The 12,754-nt window shown below is 53.6% G+C and overlaps 4 protein-coding genes across 4 annotated transcripts; all 4 read right to left on the bottom strand.

Annotated features, from left to right (window-relative positions):
- Positions 1-1,043: 1,043 nt before the first annotated feature.
- CDV56_100331 (chlorohydrolase family protein) lies at positions 1,044-1,326 on the bottom strand (the record flags this gene model as incomplete). Its single annotated transcript, XM_026753950.1, has 1 exon — positions 1,044-1,326. A coding segment is annotated over one exon (283 nt), but the record flags the coding sequence as incomplete, so codon positions are not given.
- Positions 1,327-2,049: 723 nt separating this feature from the next.
- On the bottom strand, positions 2,050-5,280 carry CDV56_100495 (glycine decarboxylase subunit P; the record flags this gene model as incomplete). The annotated part of the gene is made up of 2 exons (XM_026754114.1): positions 2,050-2,105; positions 2,154-5,280. 2 exons carry the CDS (start codon positions 5,278-5,280, stop codon positions 2,050-2,052), a joined length of 3,183 nt encoding a protein of 1,060 aa, XP_026611371.1.
- A 2,084-nt stretch (positions 5,281-7,364) lies between these two features.
- On the bottom strand, positions 7,365-7,703 carry CDV56_101331 (uncharacterized protein; the record flags this gene model as incomplete). The annotated part of the gene is made up of 1 exon (XM_026754950.1): positions 7,365-7,703. One exon carries the CDS (start codon positions 7,701-7,703, stop codon positions 7,365-7,367), a length of 339 nt encoding a protein of 112 aa, XP_026611372.1.
- Positions 7,704-9,289: 1,586 nt separating this feature from the next.
- CDV56_101609 (putative phthalate transporter) lies at positions 9,290-11,083 on the bottom strand (the record flags this gene model as incomplete). The annotated part of the gene is made up of 8 exons (XM_026755228.1): positions 9,290-9,413; positions 9,461-9,922; positions 9,972-10,189; positions 10,235-10,380; positions 10,428-10,545; positions 10,595-10,723; positions 10,773-10,812; positions 10,866-11,083. 8 exons carry the CDS (start codon positions 11,081-11,083, stop codon positions 9,290-9,292), a joined length of 1,455 nt encoding a protein of 484 aa, XP_026611373.1.
- Between the last annotated feature and the right edge of the window lie 1,671 nt (positions 11,084-12,754).

The following is a 12,754-nucleotide window of genomic DNA, read 5'->3' on the forward strand; positions in this document are numbered from 1 at the left end:
ACCTCAACCCCCCCAATCGCCCCCGCCATATCCACCACCGCCGCACCCCCGCGCGTAGCAAGATACAGCCCCTCCTCAACACTCAAGACCTCGTCACCATCACTCCCGCCAGCAGCAGCACCAGCACCAGCAGCAGCAGCAGCAGCCCGACTATGCCGCAGCAGCCTCGAAACAAGACACCCCTGCCGCACCGCCTCCAGCACACTACAATGATACCCACCGCTCACATCCGTGCCCAGCCCGACCTCCACCCCGGCCTCCAGCAGCGCCCGCACGGCACAAATCCCCGACCCCAGCGCCGAATTCGACGCGGGACAATGCGCCACCTTGGCGCCGCGCGCGGCGATCAGCTCCCGCTCCGCAGGCGTCAGATGCACCGCGTGCGCGAGGATCGTCCGCGGCGTCAGCAGCCCGACGTCGTCGTACACGGACGTGTAGTCCCTGCTGGCGGGGAACAGCTCGCGCACGAGCGCGAGCTCGCCCGTGTTCTCGGAGAGGTGCGTCTGGATGTGCAGGGGCGGGTCGTAGCTGTGCGCTAGCTGGGCGAGCCCGCGCAGGGCGGGCGCGGAGCAGGTGGGTGCGAACCGCGGGGTGAGGATGGGGTGGATGAGGGTGCCGGCTGGGTCTAGGGAGCGGATGTGGGCGATTGTTTGTTGGGTGTTTGTGAGGGAGGAGGCCGGGGAGGAGTCGGCGTAGTAGGGCGGGCAGAAGGCGGGGTTGTCCATGCAGACGCGGCCGATGAGGGCGCGCTGGCCGCGGGCGTGGCAGAGGGAGGCGAGGAGGTTGGTGGCGGGGACGTGGATGGTGGCGAAGTAGGAGGCGCAGGTGGTGCCGTTGGCGAGGGTGCGGGCGATGACGCGGGAGTAGACGGTGCGGGCCTTGGATGTGTCGCTGAAGGAGGATTCGAGGGGGAAGGTGTACGTCTCGAGCCAGTCGAGGAGGGTGGAGGAGCCGAAGATGCCGGAGTTGGGGTATTGGGGGGCGTGGATGTGTGTATCTGTCACCGTCAGAGTTTGCATGCGTCTAGGGGACGAGGGTCATACCGATAAAACCGGGGAAGAAGAACTCATTCCGCTCCTCTCTTGCTCGAATCACCTCCGTCACTGTCCCGCTCAGCCCCGACTTCTCCGTCAACGCCTCCACGTCTCCATCCACTGGTGAGAAAGACCAGTCATATCCCGCGATCTTCCCGTCGGTATTCGAAACCCATAATGCGCCGTGATGGATCTCGAGCGCGGGTCTCCATTTTGCGTCTGACTCCACCCCAGTAGGTTTGCGGGGGAGATGGATGAATGTTCCGAGGAACAAAGTGTACGTAGGGGCCATAGCCAGGTACGAGCGCAGTGCAGCAGCACCGCAAAGTTATGTACACTTATCGATGAAGATGTCACTGACGTACGTCAATCCTTTATCATTGGCGCAAGGAGAAAAGTCCTGATCATGTTAGCTCGTTCTTCATGTTCCCGTGGTCATTTCTTACTATAGTGATATAAACTTCAAACTCGGTATATGTTTAGCTTGCAAGAACCATAGTAAAGCAAGCAATCTGACTCAACGGCTCAACACCAGGGACACTGGTCAAGGTCTAAATAGAACTGAAACCAGGACTCCTATCGCAACAAAGCCAGGTGGATGTTGGGGTAGACGGGCAGAACCGGCCAATCGCGGCGAGAGAAGAGTTCCCCGTGGTCGGAGGGCGGCCGGCTCCGATGCCTCAGGTACCCACTGGAGCGCCAAGAGCATGTGACGTTGATGATCCGATAAGATAAGCATTTACAGATACACGCAGTAATAATTGTGATGCTGATTGATATTGATTGCTATGCTAGAACTGCGTTGAGCAGTCGCAAACTGGTATTAACACGCTATTTTTCGGCTGCCGGAGCTGCTGGCTGCCAGTCTAAACAAACCACAACGCCCATCCCAATGTCTATCATGACTTGTTGAATTCGAATCATGCCGCTCATGCCACCGTAAATGCCTCAAGGCTGTGTTGAAGGTCCAAGTAAAACTGAAATACCAGAAGAATATTGAAACATGGGTATCATTTTAATCCGTCTCCTCCACCGGGCCGCAGGTGCAAAACAGGTTCTGATCACCGTATGCTATGAATGAATTAGCTTCGTTCTCTTGGTAAAAAAAGGAAGACTCACCATCATCCACTCGGGTCACCGAGGGCCAGAACTTCTTCTCCACCAAATATGGAAGGGGATACGCCGCAGTCTCCCGCGAGTAGGGACGGCTCCACTCGCTCGAGAGCAAATCGCGCTGCGTGTGAGGGGCGTTCTTGAGAACGTTACCCTCACGGGGCTGCTCGCCGCTCTCGACGGCAGCAATCTCCTTGCGAATGGAAATGAGCGCATCACAGAACCGATCTAGCTCCGCCTTGTTCTCCGACTCGGTGGGCTCGATCATGAGAGTGTTGGCCACAGGCCAGGACATGGTGGGGGCGTGGAAGCCGTAGTCCTGAAGACGCTTGGCAATGTCGATGGCCTCGACACCGCAGGTATCCTTGAACTTGCGCACATCGAGGATGAACTCGTGGGCGCAGCGACCGTTGTCGTTGGTGTAAAGAATGGGGTAATGGGGCTTGAGACGGGAGAGGATGTAGTTGGCATTCAGGAGAGTGATCTTGGTGGCATGGGTCAAACCCTTGGCACCCATCATGTTGATGTAGTTGAAGGTGATGGGAAGAATGCTGGCGCTACCCCAGGGAGCGGCGCTGATTGGGGGCGAAGAGGTGTCACCACGCTTGGATTGCAGGTAGTCGCTGGCCGGGTGCGAAGGCAGGAAAGGACGCAGGTGCTCCGCAACGCCAATGGGACCCACGCCAGGACCACCACCGCCGTGGGGGATGCAGAAGGTCTTGTGGAGGTTCAAGTGGCACACATCGGCACCGATCTCACCGGGCGAGCACAGACCAATCTGCGCATTCATGTTGGCACCGTCCATGTAGACCTGTCCGCCGTGCTGGTGGACAATCTGGCAGGCCTCCTTGACACCCGGCTCGTACACACCAAAGGTGCTGGGGTAGGTGATCATGATGGCCGCAAGCTCATCCTTGTGTTTCTCGCATTTGGCCTTGAGGTCGGCCAGATCCAAGTTGCCGGTCTTGGTGTCGCACTTGATCGAGACCACGCGCATACCAGCCATGGCAGCACTGGCGGGGTTGGTGCCGTGAGCCGAGACGGGGATCAGACAAATATTGCGCTTCTCGCCTCCGTTGGCTTCAAGGTACTTCTTGATGACACGCAGACCAGCAAACTCGCCTTGCGCACCAGAGTTGGGTTGCACGGTGATCTCGGCCATGCCGGTGATGTCCGCAAGCTGCTGCTCAAGATCATCGATCATCTGCGTGTAGCCCTTGGCCGTGTCGGCGGGCATGAAGGGATGAATCTGGGAGAACTCGGGCCAGGAGACGGGGATCATCTCGGTGGTCGCGTTGAGCTTCATCGTGCAGGAGCCAAGAGGGATCATCGAGTGAGCGAGGGACAGATCCTTGGATTCGAGGTGACGGATGTACCGCAGCATTTCGGTTTCGGAATGGTGGGTGTTGAACACGGGGTGGGTGAGGTAGGGGGAGGTCCGTTCCAGGTTGGCGGGGATGGACTTGATGCCAATCTCTTCAGATAGTTCGACCTCGCCCTTGCCGGCGTGCTTGGAGAACACCTGCAGCAAAGATCTGATCTCCTCGCGACCAACGGTCTCATCAACCGAGATACCGACCTTGGTGGAAGACACGCGGCGGAGGAAGATGTTCTGCTCGCGAGCGGCCGCAATGAGGGCGTCGGCCTCTTGGCTGCTGGCAAATTCAACGGATAGAGTGTCAAAAACGACACCGCCCTTGACGGGAACGTTGTAACCCAGAGCAGTCAGCTTCTCCTGCAGAGTCGAGGTCATGGACATGACACGCTGGGCGATAGACTTGAGGCCAACCGGACCGTGGTAAACGGCATACATGGCGCTCATGTTAGCAAGCAGAGCTTGGGCCGTGCAAATGTTGCTGGTGGCCTTTTCACGACGGATGTGCTGCTCGCGGGTCTGCAGAGCCAATCTCAACGCACGGTTGCCCAGACGGTCCTTGGAGACACCGACGACACGCCCAGGAACCTTGCGCTTGTACTTGTCGGCGCAGGCAAAGAAAGCAGCGTGAGGACCACCGAATCCCATGGGGACACCAAATCGCTGAGCATTACCGAAAGCAATATCTGCACCGAACTCACCCGGAGCCTTGAGGACGGTCAATGCGAGCAGATCGGTAGCAACGCTGAAGGTACCACCAGCGGCATGGATGTTGTCGCTCAGGGCCTGGAAATCATACACACCACCCTCGGTGTCGGGGTATTGCGCGAGAACACCAATGAGATTGTCACCCTGCTTCTTCACCAGCTCAAAGTCGTTCGCCATGATGTCACCAACAACCAGGTTGATTCCGAATCCCTCAGCGCGAGACTGCATCACCGCAATGGTCTGAGGGTGGCACAGATCAGACACAACATACGCCTTGCCGGGCTTCTTCTGCTTAGCCATGGGGAGGGTGGCCAGAGACATGGTCATGGCCTCGGCAGCGGCGGTGGCCTCATCCAGGACGGAGGCATTGGCGAATGGCAGGCCGGTCAGGTCGGCGGTCAAGGTCTGGAAGTTCAAAAGCGACTCCAGACGGCCTTGACTGATCTCAGGCTGGTAGGGAGTGTAGCTGGTGTACCAGGCGGGGTTTTCCAGAATGTTGCGGAGGATAACCGGGGGAACAATAGTGGGGTAGTAGCCAGTTCCCAGGTATGTCTTGCCAGAGATGTCAATCTGCTTGCGGTAGGTCTCAAGCAGCTTCAGCATATCCGTCTCTCCCAAGCCACCGTGTACACTGGAGCGGGGCAGGCTGAGGTTGGCGCTGGGAGGGGTGACTGTGAGGTCTTTCTTGGACAGAATATCGGCGGGAAGCACCTGCTTGACGAATTCATCCAGAGATGCTACCGGGGGGTCCAGCGCGGCGAGCATCTCCTGGGCCGCCTCGGGCGAGGGGCCAATGTGACGGCGGGGGAAAGTGTCAAGGGGTTGGAAGAGATCGCGGGGATGAGGGTCGCCATGGTCAGCTACGGAGCTGGTATAAACTGCCCGTCGTGAAGCTGGCGCTGCTTGTGTGGTAGTGTTGAGAGAACGGCGAGTGGCAAAAACTGGCGAGGGAGAGGCCTTTCGCAGGGAGATTGAGGCAGGAGAGGTACGCAACCGCGTACGAAGGGCAAGCTGGCGAGTGCCTCGGAGGGCGCACCAGGATGCAGCCATGCCTGAGGATAGAAGAAGTCCAATGGACTGAGGCGGAATGTCCAGAGGAGTGGAGAGAGGTATGTCGTCAGAGGTTGGTCTCACGACTCGGCCAGCTCAACACATGAACAGGGATGAATTGGGACCAGAATTGAGATGGAAAGAAGAGAAGAAATAAAAGAGGTCATCGGAAGAAGAAAAATAGTCCAGCACGAGATTGACCGTCATAATTATTTCTGCTCAATGTGTCCGACGAGAAGACCGCGGACGATAACAACCGACGGCGGGAAACTCTCCCTCATCCTCCGACATGCTGATAACACTGATGTCCGGGCCAATCACCGTCTGATTACACATCCACCCGGCGCGTCTACGCGACTGATAAGGAGTTTTCCGCGGGAAACCCATCGCAGCAGGAAAGCAAGGGCTCATTTCAATGATGCGACGAGGGAATTGTATTACTATTGTCAATATTCAAGCTTTTACTCAACTCAAAATTGAGCTAGACATGAAGAATACCAGACCTCCACGTTGGATCTACTCGGTCGTGCAGAAGAACTGACCATCCAGCTTCCCGATCTCGATCCAGCTTCCCCGATGTATATCTGATTCTTCCCCGAGATCCTTTTCCTGCGGAGTTCTCCATAGGGAAATACGGGGATATCCAATGGACAACTACCAATGGGCAAAACCTGAGATTAGCCCAAAGAGACTACTACGGCATACAATGCAATCACCTATGAAATCAACTCATTCAGTCCAGAACAACAATTAGAACCATGAGGTGTCAAATATGTAGGGTGCTCTATGTGAACGGACTCAGACCATGTATCAGATATTATGTGCGCACCCATCTGCTTTCCCCTATACCTCCAAAATAAGTGCTATTCCATTGGCTTTAAGATCAACATATCCATGATCCTGGACACAAGAAGTCACTTCTCATAACTAGGCCACCTATCGACCAGAACTGAGAAGAGAGGAAACAGTGCAAATAAAATCCTCTGTTGTCATCTCCTTGCAGTCCATGAGGGCTTTGCAGTGTTCAACCTTATTCTTGACCTTGTCATACGCAGCTAAATCTTCCAGCTTGTTAGTCACAAATGTTTCCACTTCCTCTGTATCTTTATACTCATCCATGCGCTCGTCCCACCATTCAGCACCCCTATGCTTCCGCAATTGCATGCAAGGGAAGCTAAGCGTATCAAAAAAGCCGCTCAACAGGAGCATATGGAGCCACATGGCTCCTGAGTCTTCGGACCATTTGATGAGTTCAGAGAGTTCTTTCCCTTGATTTCCAGTCGTCTTTGCCTCTTCTTCCGCCAGCACACGCTTAAAGATTTCCAGACATTCGAAGTAGCGATCAGTGGCTTTCGGAGCCTCTCCTCTTCGAAGTCCCACTCGTCGTTAATTGGGCGATCCAGAAGGAGCCACCAAGGAGCCGAGGCAAATAACTGAGCTGGCCCGGCATAAACCCACTCGATATCTACTACCCCGGTGATTGTAAGGTCATCCTTACTTCGCACAATCACATTTGCTAGGCCAAAATCGTCGCAGATGAGTTTGAAAGGGCCTCGGTCGTAGATTGTATTGGTTAGTTCAGGTATTAGAGACTGTAGAACCTTCAACGACGCGTATCTCGATCTGGCACTCCGCGGGCCTGCAATTGAATTCAGTTGAAGTCGTAGTTGTTGCCAATCTTGGTTGTTCACATATTGGAAATATTCTCGAGTCGTAGAGAAACCCTCTTTTCGATCACCTATGGTTGTTAGTCAAGATCCCTATTTCAGGTCATAGCACGAACCAAAGGTATCGACACCTCCTACCCTCAGGATCTCGTGTACCTTTCACGTGAGTGGACGATTAGGCGCGGGAAATTTCGTCCTTGGGGTGGGCAAGCTGCCAATCCGTTCGAAATCGATCTTGAAAAGCTGCAACATAAAGCGCGCCATCTGCCTGTAGACGTATTCGACATCGGCATCAGGAATTTCTTCCTTAAGCAGTCTCGAACCGCCGGCGCCAAACACGTCATTAAGACAGACGCCATCGATAAAGCTCATCAGCATGAAAGGACCCAGACCAAGTTGGTTTTCCTCTGAAAATCCTCAGGCGTAAATTTCTGGGACGGGTACGGACGTCTTCTCCCGGATAAGGTGAAGGGCTTCCACTTCCATAGCCACCTTCTCGTCTGCATATTCTGGAGAAATGCTGCTAGCTCGAGGGAGGCGAAGAAACCAGGTTGTCCCATCGTCAAAGGCAAGCTTCTGGCCAAGGTTGTATGGACCGTTCAGGAAACCTCCATCCAGCCGGCATGAAAGATTTTTGGGATGGAAACCCTTGGCCCAGTTGCAAAGACGTCCGTCCACGCGAGCCAGGTTTACTTTATTGACCCAATCAGATTCTTCCGCCATGTGAAGAAGGTCGAGAGGTTTATTGTAGTCCATGACGGGAAGATTGTCTCTGGGGTACAAAGCACAGAACGAGAAATGTGTTTGTCAGACAGAGAATCAAGGAGCACATGTGTGGCTGGCAGGGATGGCGCAGTGGCCGCTTTTGTCTTTTAAATGTGGTAATGTGATTTGTTTACAGACCGCTATCATTGTGAGGGGAAAAAGGACAGTGCAAGACACCAGAACAGAGGTATACCTAGATACACAGATCGTTTCTCCTTCAGCTGACGCAGCGAACTGTGGGACAACATATCAGGAATTTACATACGGTTCAGCCAATCCATGTTCGGCCATAGGCTGGTATTGGTTGTATACAAAGCTGTCCTCAACCGCCGAGTTCTAACCATCATTTACTGAGGAGCCTCTCAGTAATGCAGAAGGGATGACTGCGTTCCATTCGAAGTAGTTGTTCTAGATCGAGGTATAACGCTTCGAAACAAGCATTGACCTGGCTTTGGACCATTTTCATGCTAACTTATGGGGCAGATTCTTGACCTCGGATCAGACTAGACCACAATGATATGCACGAATTCCAACATTTTCAGCTATTAGCGCATTCAGATCACGTTATGAACTCCTATCTACATCGGACTCGAACTCAATGTGTTAAGGATGGGGAGGAGTCAGATACTTTGAAAAGAGGCCAGATACAAGCACAAACGGAATTCAGTCCGTCCCTCTGATACAAATAGTGATTCTGAGTGAGGCTGGACTGAGGAGCAGATGTCAACAGGTGTGAAGAGGCCCTGGTACATTTAGCACGATCAAAAGCACAAATAGTAGGCAGTCTTAACACACCCTAAGATTGCATGAGTTCTAAGCCAGAGGCACCAGACGAAAATCAATCACCTTATAGGATGTACTCCAAATCCTAAACCCCCTTCTCACTCATCTCCCTCTCTCTCCCCCCAGCATCCCGAATCCGATACCGATACCTCCGAAGCCCCTCCTCGCAGCTCCCACAATAAACCCTCAAATACCCCACCCCAACACACTCCCCGCACCGCTCAAACGCAATCCCCTCCCCATCACAACTCCGACACTGCACCGAGATGCAGGGGACATGGAACTCGCCGCGCGCCTCGTCGCCGCCGCCCTCGGTCTCGAAGACGCCGCGTTTGCCCAGGCAGGAGGGGCAGGGGTGGGTTGTTGGGCAGGTGGTGCAGGGCATTTGACCTTGGCTTCGCTGCCACTTATTGAGGGGTCTGAGTTGGTGGTTGTGGTGGTACGTAGTTATAACTTATGGAGGTTTGGAGGTGGTGGGTGGATGGTGAGATGGTGGATGGGTTGTAGTGCGGGGTATGATGGTCTTATGCTATAGAAGCTGTACTGTGCTAAGCTTCTAGCTGATTTGTATGATGACAGGCGGCTGCATGACTACTGACGATTTCCAGCTGGCACCTTAGTAAGGGACTACCGCTAGGGCTTGTTATAGTATGCAGGGTATGATGTATGCTTCAGGCAAAGGATAATATCGCAACTAGCCAGACGTACTTGTCTTGTGCAGTTACAGGATGAAGTTTATTAAACATTGCATTACTACGTGAAGAGCTATATCCACCAGTCCAATCATCCATCAATTAGATCGTATACCGAAAGTCAGCCGCCCCCTCGATAATCCGCTGTCCACGGTCCGCCTGCTTATTGCAGATGCGGAACCACAGACTCATAGCCGCCACGATAATCAGAATCAGAATATTGCATCTGCAGCAGTCAGTATTGCTCCTAAGGAAAGAAAGGGAGGGGCGTACCCGATAGTCGTCCACATGCCCGGCCGATATCCCGGCGCATCCTGGGACCGGAACACCAGACTGCTGATGATCCCGCCGATACCACCGAATCCCACCAGCGTCGCGCTGGAGAGCGCTCTGGTCCACTGGCCGCGGATATTGTTGGCCTGGTACGCCATGATGGCGGGGATGTTGGCGTTGGCGCCCGCCGTGGCGAGGAAGACGCCAAAGTAGCGGACGGCGTTGTTGGAGTGGAAGCCCAGGATGGGCAGGCCGATCAGGCACAGGATGGAGTTGAAGGCGACGAGCACGCCTCGCACGCGGTACTTGTCGCCGATCCAGGCGGAGGAGAACATGACGATGCCGGCGAAGGCGAAGGGGGGTGCGATGAGGCATTGGGAGGCGCCGACGCTGTAGCCCATGCCTTCTTGGAGAATGATGGGGAGGAAGTACGCGATGGCGTAGGTGACGGTGGTTGTGCAGCTGCGTTGGTCAGTGGGTGGGAGTGGGCTGCTGGCGGACGTGGACTTACAGGAAAACCATTGCGAAGCCCCAAATCTTGAGGTCAAGCGCGGGGCTAAGGAAGCGTCTTAGAGTGAAGGGCTCATTATGAGCATCGGACCGGTCCCGGTTGATGCGCCGGACGATGAAGGCGCATTCCTTTTCGCTGAGGAATCGCCAGGAGTTGTGTGCGCGATCAGGGAAGTCAACGAGGAGGAGAAGGGTCAAGACCCCAATAACTCCGGTGATCTATGCCATCAGTACTTGCATTAGGACTTTGCGGGGTCTACTTACCACACCCTCCATGATAAAGATCCATCTCCAGCCTCCCAGGCCCTGGATACCGTCCATTTGAGACAAGCCAAAAGCGAGGATACCCGCCAGGGCCGAGGCAACACATCCAATGAGGTAGAAGACCGAGAAACGCTTTTGGACGTCGTCTATTTTCAGTCAGCACCGGCCATTCGGGGCAAAGAGCGACACTTACATCTGACATACCAACTGGAAAGCAGGTACACACAACCGGGAAAGTAGCCTGCTTCCAGAAGGCCAAGCAACAAACGGCATACAACCATTTGCTTCCAATATTTCGTGAAGCCCATGCCCTGTCTCGCGGTTAGGCTGGTGCTCCCTCGACCTGAATGGGAAACATACGACCAAGATTGCGCCCCATGAGATGACAATAGTCCCCAAGAAGAATGTAGGGCCTAGCTTTCTCGTGATGACCGTCATGGCGGGTTGGAAGATGACATAGGGGACGAAGAATATAAGCACAATGACGGACTATTGAGTCAGTTTCAGGTCTTTGGTTATTGAGACGTCGTCAACTTACATATCTCGTTCCGATATACAACCCCAACTCCTTGAACATACTGCTCAAGTTAGTATCATTCGAGGGCATCTGAGGTAATCGAAGGCTTCATACCCCGCCACAGCAGCCATGCTGAGATTCGTCCTGTCCATCAGCGAGATGCAGTATGCGAGACCCGTCATGGTGACCAGACGCCGGTCAACGCGGTGGATGATCTTGCGCTGCTCTTCGTACGAGTATTCCTCGTCATAGTCTATGTCGTTGAGGGCGCGCTGGCCGACATCTTCGACATTTTCCACGCTGCCAGGCTTTTCGCTGGTAGGAGGTGACATTGTATGTTGATCTGGTTTCTGCTAATGAGGTTGAGCTGTCAAACTGTCAAACACAAGTTGATGATCAGAATTGCGGCCGTTAATTCTCAGATCGACGGGACAGGACACAGATAGATATAAGTTGTAGCATCTCAACACCCTTATGGTAGTCACAGAGCAAGATCTAGACGATTGCCCCTCCATCTAAACCACCCTCCGATCTGGCCAGCCATCAGCTGATCTGATTCGTCTGTGGAGAGTCAAAGAACTGCCGACAGAGCAACACAGAGCAATAGCCGACCTGGATTGACAAAATACCTCGGTCGCTGGCACTTGCGCCCCAGATAATTGCAGGAAACCAGAAATGCTCCACCATTGTCAGTTTTTCACCCCAGATTTTGCGCTGGGAAATGTGGAGGGGCGCGTTACAGGACGATCCGGAGAGGGCATGGATGCGGGGGAAAAGAGCCAACTGACATCAACACTGGCCCTTGGCAGCTTGGCGGGCTCAGGGCCAAGAGGTCTAGGTTAGCGATGAAAGTTACACGGTCAGCTGGAGCCTGAAGTTAGCAGTAAGATGAAAGAAAGTTTGGATGGATGCAAGAGCATAGAAGGTGCATGTCCATGGACAATAGTGAAAGCTTCTGTCCTACAGACTCCTACCTCATCCAGCATCCTGTACGACACCAAGTATACTATATCTGACTCAAACAACTCTTTAAACTCACATCTATTTCCATGGAAATTGCCACTCTACTAATGTCCTGTCTCCGCAATTACACAGTTGATGTGTTTTATCAAGTCCAAATTCCTCCACCATCACCATCACATCGCCATCTCCAACACAAGTATACAGAACTCCGTGTTCACCCGCGCCAACCTTCCAAGCCTAATGTGGCTGATTTAGGGGCTTGTGCTACCTCTCTCTGCAGCCTGCACCTTCTTTGTAGCTGTGTAGCTACTAGCTAACTAGGTACCTAGGTAAGGCAGCTATCTAGGCACCCTGTCCACTGTGCACCCATAAACTGGCACAATCCTGGTCTAGATACCAGCTCCATCAACCTTAATAATCGTCAATACCTGAATCAAAGCACACCTCCATTGGCCATTAATCTCCCCGACGGCTTATATTCCCTTGTCCTCATTCAAAGTCCTCGGGTCTTGGTCAGCCCAAACCACAGACACCCCACATAGTCAACTGGAGACTGAACGAACAAGCGAACCAGACTAGAGAGACCACGCTGCTGGGCAACTTGGCGCATTCTTGGCAACCTCGTAAATAAGCTCACTGCTGGTCAACTAGTATCTCATAGATAGATAGTCACCAAGGTCCTAGAACCAGGTAGAGTGGTTGGCGTTGGCAACCAAGATCAGGCAATCGCCCGACAGGATTACGCCTATGTCTACCCGTTCTGGTGCTTACCCCGGATTTTGCGATTTTGAGTTTTTCCTTGGAGGCTCGTCGCCGGGAATTTTAGGAGGGGTTCACTGTCCCATTGTCCACTTTATCCATTGTAAATAGCAGTGAATGGGTGATTGAGGGGAGCTAGCTCTGATTTCCGGCCGAGAGCTCAGCAGATCAGACACTGCGAAATTGAGTTTTCGATTTGAGTTTTAGTTAATACCTAGGTAGGACTAAGTACGTGTATCTACTAAGTACCTATCTACTGAGTCAAATGCCGTCTTGTTCAG

This window comes from Aspergillus thermomutatus (genome assembly GCF_002237265.1).
Source record: "Aspergillus thermomutatus strain HMR AF 39 chromosome Unknown NODE_231, whole genome shotgun sequence".
In the NCBI taxonomy this organism is placed as follows: Eukaryota; Fungi; Ascomycota; class Eurotiomycetes; order Eurotiales; family Aspergillaceae; genus Aspergillus; species Aspergillus thermomutatus.